The sequence below is a fragment of the Chrysochloris asiatica genome, unplaced genomic scaffold, assembly GCF_000296735.1.
Source record: "Chrysochloris asiatica unplaced genomic scaffold, ChrAsi1.0 scaffold00025, whole genome shotgun sequence".
NCBI lineage: Eukaryota > Metazoa > Chordata > Mammalia > Afrosoricida > Chrysochloridae > Chrysochloris > Chrysochloris asiatica.
The window spans coordinates 427,512-444,955 of NW_006408543.1; the positions used below are offsets into that span (position 1 = coordinate 427,512).

At 52.2% G+C, this 17,444-nt stretch overlaps 1 protein-coding gene and 1 pseudogene across 1 annotated transcript in view; both read right to left on the bottom strand.

Annotated features, from left to right (window-relative positions):
• The window catches only part of PACS2 (phosphofurin acidic cluster sorting protein 2), a 42,295-nt gene extending 38,096 nt beyond the window's left edge, over positions 1–4,199 (bottom strand). Inside the window, exons 1-2 of the mRNA XM_006839595.1 lie at positions 4,171–4,199; positions 4,013–4,100 (exon numbers count right to left, since the gene is read on the bottom strand). Coding sequence (XP_006839658.1) covers positions 4,013–4,100; positions 4,171–4,199 — 117 coding nt within the window. The remainder of the gene's footprint in view (positions 1–4,012; positions 4,101–4,170) is intronic.
• A 4,217-nt stretch (positions 4,200–8,416) lies between these two features.
• Positions 8,417–9,022, bottom strand: LOC102823792 (annotated as a pseudogene).
• Positions 9,023–17,444: the final 8,422 nt, after the last annotated feature.

The following is a 17,444-nucleotide window of genomic DNA, read 5'->3' on the forward strand; positions in this document are numbered from 1 at the left end:
AGAGGATCTGGGAGGTCAGTCTATGATCAAAACAATTACAATGTGAAAGAAGGTAAACACAGAGGAACAGAGATCCAGGTGGTGAGAAGGTCAGGGAGATAAATGGAGGGAAGATTAATGGAATGTAGGTAACCACAACAGTGGGATTGGGGTGGGGGGTTTAGTTCGAGTGTTGCGGAGAGCAATAAAGAAGGGAGAGTAGGGAGTAGGTGAAAGAACAAGCTAGACAGGGGAACACTGAGACAGATTTGCATGGCCTAAGTGGGACAGAGGTAAATAGTGATGCATGCTCAATCTTGGAACAATACTAGGTATAGTCTGAAGAGGGGAAATTATACTAAGATGCTTGATTGTCTTATGAATATTGGTTTCCCTTGCCTACTACTGTACAAGACACTTGAGTGGGATAGAAAGGAATGCTGGGAAGCATGATTAGAGAAAACTTGTAAGCCCATCTTCAGTCTATAACTGATTGGAATACCTAGCCTCAATAGCTCGATAATCAGAACTTGACTAGAAAAGATTAAAAAAAAATTTTTTTTTTAAATAAAGGAAACAGGAGTAAATTGCTACAATCTGATGAACCTGACCTATACTCAGAGTGGTAGTAACTCTAAATACCAACAGACAGGGAAGGAGTCTTCACATCAAGTATCAATGCTATCCCCTCTGTACACAGGATAGATAGGGATGGGCAGCTTAGACATTGGCTACCTAAAATAAGGGGGCGATAAAGGCACGGAGTGACTGGCTTACAAGGTTTCAAGAGGGAGTTTAAGAGTGTGCGAAGAAGAGTCCCCACTGAATAGTTTTCATCTTGTCTAGATGGGTCTAGTGAAAAGAGATGGGGATAAGATTCGTATGATTCAATATTGAATAATTGTTATCATGACTAACTGTGACTGTCACAATTGTAAAGATAGAAGTTGTGTAATAAAAACAGGGGAGTGGTTCATCTTATAGTCCAGAAACAGAGGTCCCGAGGACCATCAAGGGAGAAGAGAACAAGCAGAATGTGGGACGTTATCCAGAGAAGCAGCAACACCTGAGACGGCGGCAGACATGGGGTCATGGAGGGGCTAGCGACTGAGGACTCTAGATTCATGGGAAGCACTGCCTCCTCGAAGGAGAGTTGACCATAATGGCGTAGATGGAGCAGAGCTTTCAGGACCTTCATTTGTCAATGGAGTGCAACTCAATATGAGAAGAAACAGCTGTGGGGACTAAGAGCTGGTGGCCAGGAGAGGAGGCCAACTTGCAGAATGTGCCCTGTAGAGGTATAAATTATATATGCCTGAGTATTTTGTTTTTTTATTAAAAAACGCTAGAATGAATAGAGAGAAATACTGTTCACTGATGGTACATGGAGGGGATTATAATCATTGTAATGATACAAGGTGTATGATTTGTTGAATGTAAAACTGATGATCTGCCCTGTAAACTTTCACTCAATCCCCAAAATAAACACCTAAAAAAAAAGAGAGAGAAAAAAAATTTGTTCCTGAGATGGTCTCTAAGTTCAGGTGGGATATTCTTAAGGGCATATTTTGGCTCTTGTAGACTTGGTTTTATTTTCAGCTCCAACCTAAACTTGCATACAAACAATTGATCATCTATTCCACTCTTGGCCCCTGGCCTTGTTTTGGCTGATATCGAGCTTTTCCAAAGAGTCCTGATGGAATAGTTTGTGACGCATTGGGCTGCTATCTACAAGGTCAGCAGTTCGAATCCACCAGCTGCTCCATGGAAGAAAGACGAGGCTTTCTGCTCCTATAAAGATTTACCTCCTTGGAAACCCTACAGGGTTGCTATGAGTTGGAATCAACTCTATGGTACACAATCATCACCACCCTTGAGCCTTTCCATTGACTCTTTCCACAGATGTAGTCAATTTGACTCCTGTGTGCTCCACCTGGTGAGGTCCACGAGTATAGTTGTCATTTAAATTGTTGTAAAAAGGTATCATTTCTATCACCAAGGCTGTATTTTCCAGCTACTGGTCTTTGTTCTTTGTTTCTAACGTTCACATTCCAATCACCAGTAATTATCAATGCATCTTGATTGAATGTTTGATCAATTTCAGACTTCTTATTGTTATTAAGTGCCTTCAAATCGGTTCGAACCCATAGCAGATCCTGTATAGGGTTTCCAAGGAGCTGCTGGTGAGCTAGAACCGCAGATCTTGTGGTTCAAAGTGGCTTTGCAGTCCAGCGCATTAACCCACCGCACCACACCAAGGATTCAAACTTAAGTTAGTAGAAACTGAATTTCTTCATCATTGACTTTAGTGGTGACTGAGTCAATCTAAACAATTGTGGTATTAACTGGTCTCCATTGTTGTTGTTGACAAGTGCCACAGAGTCGGTTCTGACTCTTAGTGACCCTGTATACAGGGTTTCCGAGGACCAGCTGGTGAATTTGAAGCACTGATCTTGTGGTTCAAACCGACTTTGTGTCAGGTGCTTACCCTATAGTGCCACACCAGGGCTATGTATATGATTCTATCACGGACGGCACTGTACTTCAAAACAGATCTAGAAATGTTCTTTTTGACAATGAATGGGATGGGATGCCATTCCTCTTGAATTCATTGTTCCTGACATAGGAAACCATCGGCTGTTTGATTCAGAATGGCCAACACCAGTGCATTTCAGCTCAAGAATGGCTAGGATACCCACCTTCATGCTTTCCACTCCATTTTTTACGAATTCTAATTTTCCTAGATTCAAACGTTGCAATCCCATGTTCCCATTATTAATCAATGTTTGCAGCTGTTTTTTTTTCTCATATTGAGTTGCACTCCATTGGCAAATGAAGGACCTAAAAGCTCTGCTCCATCTACGCCATTATGGTCAACTCTCCTTTGAGGAGGCAGTTTTTCCTCAGTTGTATTTTGAACGCTTTCAAATCTGAGGGGCTCATCTACCTTTTGGCACTAGATCAGACACTGTTCTGGTACTATGCATAAGGTTTTCAGTGGCTCCATAAGATAAGCACTGGACTGCAAACCACAAAGTTCGTGGTTCAAGTCCACCAGCTGCTCAGCAGGAGAAAGATGAGGCTTTCTGCTCCCGCAAAGGTTTACAGCCTCGGAAACCCTATCCAGGGTTGCTATGAGCCAGAAATAACCTGGTGGACTCAACAACCGTTCAGAAGTGGTCCTTCTTCCTAGCGTGTCAGCTCCACTGAAACTTGTTCACTATGAGTGACCCCGTGGGTATTTACACTGGGGACATAGTTTCCAGCATCACAGCAACATGCAAGCCCCCACAGGACGACCAAGTCACACGTGTGGGGGTGAGGGAGAAAACATGACAGGTGAGGGCAGGGGCTGTGGTGGGCCCTGGCTGACAGGGAGAGCAGTGGGAAATTGAGAGGCAGAGTGTGGGCCGTACACACACCATGTCCTCTCTGAGGGACAACCACTGGCTGGAGTTGACGGTCCTGCAGTGCTGGGTCAGTAATGACTGTCAGACCCAGCCAAGTCCTAGGACCCCTCAGTGTCTCAGAGCCTCCTGTGTGTCACTCTGGCTCCTACACAAAGATTTCTCCAGATCTTTATTTCATGGTAACCAGTGTTGCTCCCTGAGGAGGAGGACGAGGCCCTGGGCCCTGCATTCTCCAGTACAGACCCCAGTCCGAGAAGATGTGGGGACACTGCATGACCGGTATGGGTTAAAGGGGCAGGGAAGGCTGGCCTTGAAGCTCAAAACGGGGGGCATGAACAGGTGTCAGAGCTAACACATATAAACGGGGGGCATGATCAGGAGGCAGAACTAACACATATAAATGCATGACAAGAGGTCACAGCCGAGCAGGTGTGCTGACGGGGACACACACCTGCACTGGGGTCTGAGTGGACCTCCTGTCCATGGAAATGCAGTGGATATCATGCAGGGACACAGCAGCCCCCCCATGAGGCAACACTGGAGCCTGGGGGTAGTTGTGGTCCCACTGGGCAGCTCTCGGAGGTCAGGGCTCGTGGCCGCCAGGGTGCCCATAAGCCCGTTACCTGCATCTTGACAGCAATCACCACAGAGATGAGCTCCTTCTCCAGCTCCTTGAAAACCAGCAACTTCTTCAGGGTCAGGCTGCACAACCTGCAGGGGACACAAACTCACAGTGATGGGGCCTCACCCTCGTCCTCAGTGCCCTGTGAGAGTCCCTCACTGTGCTGCCAACTGGGCCTTGCCAACCATCCCCGGCCGGCTGAAAGCTAGCAGCCTGTTTGTCAGGTGACCCTCCTAAAGGTCTCAGGGCAGGGTGCCCCCCAATCTGGAAGTGGCTGAGCATAGGCTGTGAACAGGAAGATGTGGGGATGGAAGGATGGGCAGATTTGGGAAGTCTGAGAGGCAGGAGTCTGGGGGGAGCAGAAGAGACTGGGAGTTGGTGTCTACAGAAATGCTCTCAGAGACGGAGTGCCGGCTTACCCCTATTTCCCTTCCCCCATGGGAGAGCCTGTCATAGTGCTGACAGTCCCTCCCAGCCCTGTCCCCCCAATGTCCCCTCCCAGAGCCCTGTGGCGGCAATGTCTCTGCGAGCCGTCTGCTCCTGGCACAGCCACCCCGAGTCCTGGGACAGTCGGCTCCACCCACCGGGTCCACTGAGCAAGTGAAGGACAAGGGAAACAGCAGAGAAGGGGACAGGCTTCAAGGAGCCTTAATATTCACCACACCCTCACCATAAAACAAACCAGAGACGAGGAGACAAGGAAGAAGGCACGTTCTCTGACAACCACTGAGTCCAACCCACGGCCAACAGCAGAAAGGTCCATCGGTGGGGGAATCAGACAACATGCTTCAAATTCACGCCAGAAATGAAAAAACACCGTGCATGGACTGCAACTGGCAATACAACAGATCGAGAACACGTCTGCCATTTCAGCATACAGCTCAGTGACACTAATACAGGGATGAGGTAGATCAGCCATCACCACGGCAACGTGCCAGACCCTGCGAGATGCGGCTAAAGCTGGGCTGAGAGGGAGATTTATAGCAATAAGTCAGAGAAGGGATAAGGTTTCCAACAAGCAAGAGGAACAAGCCGGGCTCCGGGGAAGGTCCACAGCCCACCCTTCTACAAGTGCAGAAGGCAGCAGTCACTGATGACCGTTTTACTGAGAATTAGGTGAAGGCATACAGAGCACATACGTTTTCCACTCAACAATTCATACGCTTTCTGTTTGGTCTCATTGATCCCAATTCACACCATGTAACCCACTCACTCACCCTTCTCCCCGTTTCCTGTTTCCACTGGTCACTTGGACTCCTGGGGTACCCTCTGTCCTTTCCTCCTAGAGGAGCCAGGACTGTATCAGGGTCCTCACACTCCACACCCCCAAGCACCCCTAACAGTGACATCATGTTGATGGTGGCCCCCCAAGTCCTGTCTCCAGCAGGCGACCTCTGGCTCCTGGACTGTGGGCAGCAGTGCTGACCATCACTTCCTGGCCCTCTATACGAATGGGCACACTCCCCTTGCTCTGTCCCTCCCTTCATACAGGGCAAGCTCTAAGCAGCCAGCTCGGGCCCAGACGTGGGGAGCCATGTGGCAGAGCCACTGTACTGATATACAAGGTTGTCAATGTCTCCCCAGATACCTCTCCTCCGGCCACGTGTATCCACTGAGCCCTACATTACAGGCATGTTGTGTTTTACATGGGTGCATATACAACACACAGTGGTGCTGGTTCCTGAATCACATTCTGATGTTGCCCTGTGCATTGTTGTTAAGTGTCATTGAGTCAATTACGACCCATAGCGACCCTGTATAGGGTTTCCAAGGAGCAGCTGGTGAGCTTGAACCACTGACCTTGCAGTTCAAATGACTTGCCCTGTGCGTAGGCCATTGCAAATTTCCCCTTTCTTCCAACATATAATGTGGGGAGCTGAGCACTCAGGTGTCCATCCCCTCCTGGTGGACATCCAAACTGCCACAACACTATGTCTACGCACAGAGTGTCTGGGGCATCAGCACTCAGAACCTGTCCAGGGGATGTGGTCAAGCTAGCCTCCCAGACTGGAGGCCCAATGCCCACTCCTATTGGCGGGAAATCTCTGGGTAATCCTTGGATGCTAAGGTTGGAGGTTTGAGTCTATGCAGAGATACCTCAGTAGAAAAGTCTGGCAATGTGTTTTCTAAAAACCAGCCACTGAAGATGCTACAGAATATCAGTCTCTCTTTCTGGAGGCTAGGTGAACTCCTAAAGAGATAATCTTTAAATCTTAAACCAAAAATATCCCAAAGTCTTCTTGAAACCAAACAACAAACTACTTAGTCAAGAACATCTGCCGTCCCACAGATGTTGAGACCAGGACCTTCGTCCGAGCCAAGGGAGCCAGCCTGCTCCTAGAGCTGGTGCTCTGAGTTCAGACGTCTGGTCTCCAAAACTGTAAGGGAATACATTTGTTTATTAAAGTCAAAACAAAAGAACCTCTGCCTTGAGCATTTGCAAATCCCCTACCTATCCCAGAGGTAAAGCCGGGTCTTAGAAAGTACTTCTGCCCTTTTACACCTTGTACGGTTCCCTCTGTTAGGAGTCTAGTCAGGGTTTTCACACCAGGCTTTCAAGACCACACTACACTCCTCTCTAGGTGCTGCCTTTACAAACTGGGTAACCCTTCTTACTCTCTGGCACACTTCATAGAACTGGGTTTGTTTTCTGAGGATTTGCTAAACCTTCCTCAATAAAAACCACCTGGTGCCTTTGGGGGAAGAGTGTTTCTTTGTTTTAGTAGAAAGGAGACTTTACTGATCCCACTGGTCTAGTGTATAGTTGGTCTCTTCAGCTGTTCTATTTTACTAAGGCAACTGCTAAGTAATTCAGTTGGAAAGTTGAGAATGGGTATTCCCGAACATCTAATTGTGCTCATGAGGAAGCTGTACATAGACCAAGAGGCAGTTGTCAGAACAAGGGAACACCAAATCGTTTAAAATCAGGAAAGGTGTGTGCCAGGTTGTAGCCTTTCACCATACTTATTCAATCTGTATGCTGAGCAAATAATCCAAAAAACTGGATTATATGAAGAACATGGCATTGGAATTGTAGGAAGACTCATTAACAATCTGCCATATGCAGATGATATAACCGTGTTTTGGAGAAGCAAAGGGGACTTAAAATACTTACTAATGAAGATCAAAGACTACAGCCTTTAGTATGGGCTGCACCTCAACTCAACATAAACAAAAATCTTCACACCTGAACAAATAAACAACATCATGTTAAATGACAAAAAGACCAAAGCTGTCAAAAACTTCATTTGCTTGGATCCACACTTATGCAAGCAGCAGTCAAGAAATCAAATAACAGATTGCATTAGGCAAATCCGCTGCAAAGACCTCTTTAAAGTGTGCAAAAGCAAAGATTTCAGTTGGAGGACTAAGGTGCACCTGACCCAAGCCATGGTGTTTTCAATCGCCTCATATGCATGTGAAAATTGAACAATGCATAAGGAAGAGTTGATGCATTTGAGTTATGGTGTTGAAGGAGAATACTGAAAGTACCAGACTGTCAGAAGACCAAACAAATCTGTGCTGGAAGAAGTACAGCCAGAATGGTCTTTAGAAGCCGGGATGAAGAGACTTCATCTCTCACACTGTGGACATAGCATCAGGAGGGACCAGTCCCTGGAGAAGGCATCGTGCTTGGTCACATGGAGGGTCAGTAAACAAGAGACTGAGAGCAGCGGGCTCAACCCTAACAAGTGTGAGGCCAGCGCAGGCCGGGGGGCAGGGTTTCGTTCTGTTGTGTGTGCGGTTGTTGTGATTTGGAATCAAACTGACGGACCTATAACACCACCACCAACTAACTTGAGTCGGATGCCTCAATGATCAGATAATAAATCTTTGTTTTCTAATAACTGAAAGGAGAAATCTCAGAACTCCAAATCTAACCCTAAACGTGATGCAACTTGGGATTTTTATTCCGTGGGGCTCTTCATCTTCCTACGGTTGTCTGCCTCCCCCAGGGGCACCAGCACACCCTCCCATCTGCATCTCCCCTGGCTTGTTTCTCTTCCCTTGGTCCACCTAACTTACCAAAGCAAACTGACGCTGAGTCCACTCCAAGTCATGCCAACCCTACAGGGCAGAATCCAACTGTCCCCTTAGGTGCCCATGACTGGACCCAGAGTGGCTACTGGGCTGAACTGCTGACCTTGTAATTAGCAGCCCGATGCTTCACCCTCAGCACCACCACGGCTCCTCTGAGTCCTGGCACTGTGGGAGAAAACACCGGACCACAAGTTTGGTGTGAACCACAGGGTGGGCGGTTCAAATTGACCAACCACTCCTCAGCAAGCCTATGTGGGGGTCGCTGAGTCGGAACCAGCTCAATGGCACTTAACTACAGCCTTTTTTTTTTTTTCCCCCATGAGGCGTTTATTGGACACACCAGAGGCGGGGGCAGGGGCTGTGCCTAGAAGGTGTTGGGCCGTTTGGCAGTGAAGTGAGGCTTGTACTGGCGATGCAGGACCCGGTGGAGCAGTGGGAACTTGATCTTGGAGTCGTGGAACTGCTTGACCGCAGGCCGCAATCTCCTTCACTTTCATGATCTGGATAGAATACAATGGGCGCAGGCGCGGTGCCGAGCGCCCATGTCTCAGTAGCACTGGGTGAGCGCACCAGCAGTGGTCAGGTCCTGGTACTCCTGGGACATGTTGTGAGTCCCACTTTTGGGAGTCGTGGCGTAGCCAAATGCTGAAGTTCTTCACCTGCAGTGGGGCCTTCTGGAACACCTGTCCACGGTACACTATCTTCCCGGAAAACTTCTTCATTTTCTTCAGCTGTGACATAGAGTACCAAAAGCGGGACTCGGCAATGATGTGGTTAGGAGCGAAGAGACACATCAGGTAAAGGGGTGGTAGGCAGCGCCCCGTGACCTTGTACTCGCAAAGTGTGCCCGAGGCCTTCCTGGTGATAGCTCCGCGACTGCAGCGACCCCACAAAAGGAAGCAACAAGTGTCTTCTTCAGGTTTGTGCTGCCCAAACAAGTGTGACCCAGGTACCAACAGAATCGGCCCATTGGGTCTCTAACACTGACATCACTACCAGGACAGGGTCTCCTGTAGAGTGAGTGAGCATGTGCGCACTGTGCCCCCACGGCGGCCGTCTAACCTCAGGCCCACTAGCCGACTGGCTCTCAGAGACATCTGTGGGTCCCTTTGTTTGGTGACTCTGCTGTGACCTCGTCTGGGTGTTGATGCCGGATGATGGGGTCTTTCAAAGCAGGTTATTAAAGGTGGACACAACACAGCCCCCTTTCTGTCTCTGCAGCACTCGATCCAACGGCAGCCTTGGTGGCAAAGGCGGAGATCATCTTATGGACTACGAGGAGATGCTTGCCCAAGTCTGGGTCCTCCGTGTGGAGACTGCGCTGCACATCAAGTGTCCCCAAGAGTGAGCAGTGCCCACAGGAGGCCAGTGTGAGAGGCTGGGGTCAGCAGGGCCATGGGCTGGGAGGCCATTATGAGGGGTCACGGTCTGAACAGAGGAGTGAGATTCCGGGACAAGTGGCTAACAGGGGTTGGGGGCTTGGTCATCCCTGGGTTCCACACCTGCCTTGCCTACTGTGTCACCTCTGACTCCAGGGTCCAGCAGGCAGGCTCTCCTAGCCCCACTGCTTCCCAGGCCTCTCTCCCCATCTCCCCCTCGGGTCCACTGAGCTTCAAGTTGTGCCCTACCTGACCAGAGAGCTGTGTGTGTGTGTGTGGGGGGGGGGTCCCATGACACAGGACAGTGCTGAGGGTCTCCAGCAGGTCATTGGCCACCCACTGCGTCCACTCTGCTGGGTCAGGAGGGGCCATGGTCCGGGGTGGACAGACTCCATGCTCCTGGACAGGAAGGCAGCTGTGTCACCCCCTCTACAAGACCCTGTGCCTGAGGCCTCCGGAGGTAAGAACGGTGTCAGAGGGACTCCAGAAAAGCAGAGGGGGGAGCATCTGTCCCCCGGCCCCGGCTCTGAAAGAGAAGAGCCTGGCTCCGTACATGTTTTCACATAAACACACCTGCATTTCCTCCACTGACTGGCGGGAGTCCATCTCCCCCTAAGCACCTTAGCGGCCACCTCCAACCAGGACAGATGGGCACCAGGCGCCCTCGGCTGCCCCCCAACCATGGGACTACAGGAGCTGGGCTGCAGGTAACTCAGGGCCCCCAGAATCAGGAGAACTGAACTCCAGCCTCCACCAAGCCTGGGGTTCAAGGTCGTCTTGGCCCAGTGTGCACTTGATCCTACCCTGAGATGCACCCTTCTGTGCTGCCCAGCCCTGCCCTGTTCATGCAACCAGCCTGTCCACCTTGGCTGGGACATCTGCCTGTACTGTCAGTTTTCAGTGGAGCCCTTGACCTCAGACATGTCCCCAGGGTTCCCTGCGCTGGACTGGCAGCCATGTTTGGGGCCTTACTGCTCTGGACCAGCAGTGTTCTCCTAAAGGACCACACACCAGTGCAGTTCCCTAGCCCCCACCGGTCCTCATTCACTGTGTGTGTATGGGGGGGGGCGGGGGGGGTCTCCGGTGCACGTGACCTAAAGCCAATTCAGGTACTGGGCCCTCCACTTGTCTTGACCTGCCCAGTCTGCTGTCTCTTGTTGTCCATCCGGTGGCCCTAAATGCAGTCCTTGCTCCTGCCCTCTGATGGCAGCTCATGGAGTGGCCCATCTCCTAACTTTGTCTCTTCTCCGTCTGGCACTCTGGCTGCAGGCTGAGCTGGCTCTGCTGAGCACCTTGAAGATGACGCCCTTCCGGCCAGGGGCATGGACAGGTTGTCCAGGGTCTTGCCTTTGGAGCACAAGCTTTCTGGAACCGGCGCCAGTAGCCCCCACCCCATGTTACTTTCCCTCTCTGGCCCAGAGGGAGTCTTGATGGTGCAGTGGACTGCTGACCACAAGGTCAGGGTGTCAATCCACCAGCCACTCCTCGGGAGGAAGGTGAGGCACCCTGTGCCCACAAAGACACACGAATGCAGGAACACAAAACAAAATGTGTAAGAAATGCTGAATGTAAAACTCATGATCTGCTCTATACACCTTAACCTGATTCACCAGGTAAAGTGTTGTTTTAAAAAGATTGGCAGTCTCGGATCCCTAGTGAGTTCTAGTCTTAGGGAGCTGCTAGGGCTCGGGCCCGGGGCTGGGGAGAGGCTGTGGATCTCCAACTAGGCTACTCCTCAGACCCCACATGGGCAGCCCAGGCACCAACAACTGGGGGTGTTACTCACCCCTACTTGCTCCCAAGTCAGCAGAAGGCCACACAGCCAATCTCCTCTCTGCCTTGGGACTCATGCACTCTGAAAAGTTCCACCATGTGCGCAGGTTCCTCACCAATGTGGGGCTGGGGTCCTGGGGGCGCTGGCTCATGTGCCTGCGATCCCCCCAGTGATGACCGTGAGAGGTAAGGGTGTTGGGAAGTGAGGAAGGTGGAGGTGGGGGGGTAGGAGGTAGGAGGTGAGGACGATGCTGCATGAAGGAGAAGGCGGTACTGACTGAGGTAAGCATGGCAGTGTGAGAGGCGGGGATGGTGCTGAAGTGAAGGTGCTGTGAGGATCAAAGTCACCAGCCTGGCAACGCGCAGGCTCCTGGTTCACTGCACAGACCCGGGACCACACTCAGAGGAGAGCTAAGCCCAACCCAGATTTAAGTTTAATGAGCCCCACATTCAGTCAGCATGAAAATGAAGACAGAGGTTCACCGAATTGGCTCCTGACAGCTCAGGCGCTGTGGGAAGCTGGTGGGGCCAGTGTATCCCAGCAGCCCTCAGTCAGTGGCACACTTTGCTGGCACGTCCATCTCCAGGCTGAGGCCTTGCCTACCCTGCCTGCCCCCTGGTCCCCTGGCAGACCCCAGCCACCACCTCCAGCCTGCAGTTTCCCTGCCCGTGGCTCTCCCACCTACCCACCCTGCCTGCAGCTCGGTCCACCCTAGACTGAGGAGTGGGCGCCCTGCCTTTATCACCAGGCCGAGAGGAGCACCACGCTTCAGTGTCCACATGGGCACCAACTCGGGCTCCCAGGCTGGCTGACCATCTGGGCTGGGCTGTGTCAGGTAACGGGCAGATGTCATGTCCAGGGCAGGGACCACAGCCCTGCATCACTACCCCAAGTGCTCAGAACCATGGACTCAAGGCTCAGGAGCTGGACTTAGTGAGCGAGCACAGCAGCGGGACCTGGCCGGGTATGGTGACCTGCAGACTTTGCAGTAACACAGTCTATACCTCAGCCTGTCTCCGCAGCCCTGGGCAGCCGCCAGCCCAACCGGCAGAGTCTTATGACAGGATGGCATTCTGTTTGCTCAGGACGGTCAGGGGATAGGTCAGTGGGTAGTCAGGGGATGGTCAGGGGGCCAGAGACCAAGGGGGTGGTCAGGGGGCCAGAGAGCAAGAGGGGTGATCAGAGAATGATGAGGGGCAGTCAGGGGGATGGGTGAGGAGATGGTCAGAGGGAACGAGCAGGGGTGGTCAGGGGCAGTTAGGGAGGGACCCTGAACTCTGGAAGAACAGATAGTGGCTGGCATCAGAGGGGAGATGGTCCCAGCTGAGCATGGACAGATGCCCAATAAAAGTGGGGAGACCAGTCCAGGTCCCTGCTGAGAACACCACACCCACAAATGGTCCTTCCATCTACAGAGGGAGATGGTCAGCACTGGTGGGCGGCCACCAATGTGGGTGGGGAATAGAGCTCAGCCCTGAATGAGCTGGTAAGGTGCCCACGATCGTCACAGCACCCTTCCCGGCTCCCCCTAGGGTGAGCGTGTGTCTGGTGTGGGGGTGGGGGTGAGGGACAGGTAGGTACTGCCTGGGAGAGTCTGGGGATCAGGTGGTTCAGGGCCCCTCCCCTCAGAGACCAATGAGACTGCTCCAACGTGGCCGTGAGGGCCTGTGTGCCCAACATCACTCAGCCCAGCATGCCCTTGCTCTGCTCTGTGCACCATGGGCGGTGGGCACAGGTTAGCCCAGGAGAGCCCCTGCTCTGGTCCCTTCCCCTGTCTGCAGAGCTGGAGCAGTCTCCATGGGACAAGAGAAGGAAACAGCCACCTCACAACCCGAGGGGTCAAGCACACATCCTGAGTGACCATGGCTCCCAGCTGTGGCACCCACACACCACGTGTGAGAAGTGGGCAGACACAGAAGACACACAGGTCAGCAGCAGCTTTGCTTTTTAAACAAGTTTCATCAAACAAATTTTTCTTTTTACTCTGAACACAAACTGTGTAAGTGAATCGCTACTGAATTCTCTCAGCAGGTGCTGGGCACCGGCAGCGCACACCCAACACGTCCTCTGTGGTTGTGTGTGAGGGAGCAACACCTGTCCCAGTACACGCTCAAGGGCCCAGGGCCAATGACACCTGAGGCCTATCCCCAGCCCCACGCGGGCCACATGGTCACAGGCCTGTGATAGTTAAATTTTGCTGCAACTTCACTGGGCCCAATTTTCAAGGGTTTTGGCAATAAGGACACAGGAGTCCCCATGATGAGAACAAATCTAATGTAACCATCCCCCTAAAGGGAGTCCTGGTGGGGCTGAAAAGTCGGTGGTTCCAATCCGTCACCCGCTCACAGAGTGGCTGAGTCAGAATCGACTCCAGGACACTTTGCAACAACAACCCCTTCCCCGCACCCCCATGATTAGGTCTATGAGCAGCCATTCAGCTGAAAGGAAGTCCCGTGAGGCCGTGGCCTGCTCCCAGTGCACTAGGCATTGCTGGTTCTTGGCTGGGCCTGGGCCCTCCGACCTCCACCTCTTGGGACTGGATCCTGGGAGGCCTTGGCAGCCTGCCTCCTGACCTGCCGATCACGTGGGACTCACCACATCCACAACAGGGTGAGTCATTTCTTTCTAGAAACCTTGTCTTTGTTGTAAGTGTCATGAAGTCAGTTCTGACTCACAGCAACCCTGTATAGGGTTTCTGAGGATCCATCCGCTGGTGGACTGAAACCACCTACCTTGGGATTAGCAGTCCAGTGCTTACCCTAGAGCACCACCCCAGGATCCCACACTGCTGTCTAAGTCAACATGAGCTTCAATGGCTGTGCTTTTCCCGAGAACTCAGTGACTGCCCCTGGCCCCACTCCATGCTAGTCAGTGTATCCCTCATGATGACAGCCCCCTGTCCTCACACTGGGCATGTGTCCTACACTGTGACAGACCCCTGCCCCCCGCCCTGTGCTGGGTGGTGTACCCTGTGGGCAAGGCTACCCTGGGATGCAGTGCCACATGCCAAGCCACCCGCCTTCCTGTCCACCCTCACAGCCAAAGTGCCCTGCTCCCTGGCCAGGGCGAGAGGTGTCCCAGGTCAGCACTGCCTTCTCTTGGTCCATACAGCAGAGGGCCATGAGAGCAGAGAAGCCAGTGCTGGACAGGTGTTGGCCCCCATACCTATGGACACTGTGGACACTGGGCTGTTATCTAAAGCTTTGTACCCTGCACTCTCATCCCGTACAGCTCCTGTTAGCCCACGAGCCACTACCTCCAAGGCTGGAGACTTCTCCATAAAGATGACTTTCGGAGCTACCTCCAAGCTGGGTCCACTGGCCCCCACAGTCTGGAGCATGTCACCCTAGAAAGGCATCCAGGAGCCGGCAGCCCGCCAGGCACGCCTGGTGGGAAGGAGTCGGTCAGCCATGTTCAGGGCCCTCATGGCTCCTGTCCTCACCTCCCTCCCTGATCCTGCACCTCCTCCTCCCCACTTCCAGGGTCTGTGTCTATCTCCCTGCCCTCTGTCCCCCCTGCAGTTCATAGTAAGAGGGTCCTACTTCATACCACAGCCGCTCCCCTCCCCTCCTTCAGCCTGAATCCTCGGCTGGCCGGGCATTTGGGTGAACCCAGGAGACTGCTCCCTGGTCAGACAAGAAGGCTAAAGGGGAGATGAGCCCTCGCCAGACACACAAGCTGCTCTGTGCACAAAATGAGGGCCGGATCTCAAGGCTCTGGTGAGGAAATGTGGACAGGAATCCTGTAGATTCTGTGGCGGTCATAACGGTAGGAGGAATGCATCTCCCAGCTGGACAGAGGGTGGTGGTCAGAAGGTGGACAGATGCAGGCTGCAGGGACCAGAGGAGACACGTGCTACCTCCTGACACATCAGGTGCAGCTTCCCAGGGGATCACCCCACCCAGCCAAGGCCACAGCAAGCAGCAGGGAGGGGGCTGTACTGGGGTGGGCACCCTACCATTCCCCATTTAGCTTTCTAAGGATGAATGGAAGTTGGCATGTGAGTTCCAGCACCCCATCAGGCCCCGGGAGGCAAACATCCATGGAAAATACCTTCCAAATGATTTGCATCTGAAACAGGTAAGTCTAAAGGGCTTCTGTGAGGCAAATGACCCGGTCACATAGACTGAGGCTCAACTTAGACAGGGGTACTGCAGGCACCCCAACCACTGGGCCACAACGCTGATCCTGCCCAGTGCATGATGGGGGCAGTCTGACAGACAGCAGACGGGCCACAGACACACAGAAGACCCACTGAGCCTGCCTGCCCCCCATTCCACAGCCAGAGCCTACACAGGATGGCCACCCACGGGGGTGAAGGGACTCAGCTTACAACAGGGTGGGGAGCAGGACGGAGTCACAGGGTGGACACTTTCCCCACCCACCGCTCCGTTCCATCTGAACTGAGCACCCTCCATCAAGGTGGAGCCATGGCCCCATGTTCCTCCCGCTCGCACACATCCTGTTCCTCAAGATGATGGCGGGGAGGGTTGTTTGGAAGCCCAGATCACATGGGAGGAGAGTGGCCAGGTAGACCAAGGCATGCTGGCCCACACCTCAGGGACCCCTCTGCTCCTGGATCTAAGTGGATGGCCCGAGGTCATGATAGCATGCTCCTACAGGCCAGGAAATCCAGGGAGGCCCCGAGAGATGCTCAGCTCCACAGAGTGTGGATAGCAGCTCTCAGCACCCATGTACCAGGGCGCAGGGGCACCACCAACCCCAACCTCTCCCTCAGCATACCCTCACCTCTTTGTCCACTGGAAGACCACCTCCTGAGCCTACTCTCCAACCACGTGATCCCACCTGCCCAGCACATACTGTACCCAACCTCCACCCAGCTAAGTTTACCCTGACGCAGCCCATCACTCGGCCGACACTGGCTGAAAATAACTCAGTGACCTCCCGTAACTAAGACGAACCCTGCTGTCCTCCGCAGGCTGTGTCTGCCCAGCTCCAGGGATGTTCGCCAAGAAGCTCTCTGAAAAGAAGTCTAGGTGGGTAGGAGACAACACCGAGCTGGCACACACATGTCTAACCCAGAGTGGGGGGCAGGCGAGCAGGATGCAGGCGGATGTGTCCTAGAGGGACTGAGCTAACATAAAGACAGAAGCAAGAAGAGGTCTGAGAACCAGCTACTATTGTTAAAGCTCAAAGAATAGAGCCTTCAGTATAGATTCTACCTCAATGCATTATACCATAATTCTCACAGCTGGACCAATAAACACCATGAAAAACTGAAGAAAAGACTGAAATTGTCAAGGGCTTCAATTTACTCGGATCTACAATTAACACTCTTGGAAGCATCAGTCAAGAAATTAAACATTGCACTGGTCAAATCTGCTGCAAAAAATCTCTTTAAAGTGTTAAAGAGCAAAGATGTCGCTTTGAGGACAAAGGTGCACCTGACTCATGTCATGGCATTTTCCATGACTTCATATGCGTGTGAAAGCTAAACAAGGAAGAAGACCAGAGAAGAATTGATGGCTGTGAATTATGGTGTTGGTGAAAAACCGACACCTACGAATATGTCATAGACTACCGGAAGAACAAACAAATGTGTCTTGGAAGAAGCACAGCCAGATTGGTAAGACTTCATTCACATACTTTGGGAATGTTATCAGGAGAGTCCAGTCCTTGGAGAACGCGATCATGCTTAGTAAATGTGAGTTGTTGCTAAGAGGTACTCAGTTGGTCCCGGCTCACAGAGACCCTGTATAGGGTTTACTTACAAAGAGCGGTTGGTGGAGCTGATCGTCCGACCTTGGGGTGAGCAGTCCAGGGTTTCTTCTACAGCGGCACACCAGGATTCCATGGTATAGTAGAAGGTTGGTGAAGAAAAGAAAGACCCCCAACGAGATGGGTTCAAACAAAACAGGCATTTTGAGGATGATGCAAGACCAGGTGATGTTTTGTTCTGCTGGACACTGAGTCCAAACGGACTTGACAGCACCTAACAATACCAAGACATGTAGAGCCTGTCCCAGCCACCACTCTCCACCCAACCTCAGCTCCCCATCAGCAGATGCAGAGGGCCCAGTGGGAAGGGGTCCGAGAGGTAAGGAGAGAAAGAACAGGCCAGAGGCAATGACTGAAGAAATAAGAGCAGAAATCACTAATCCACAAAGCCAGAGCACCCAAGAAACGACAGACCCCTTCAAAAATCATGTCTGCCTGACAGCTGGTTACTCAACAGTCAAACTGGAAGCCAATAAGCAGGGAAACCTTTAACATGTGGG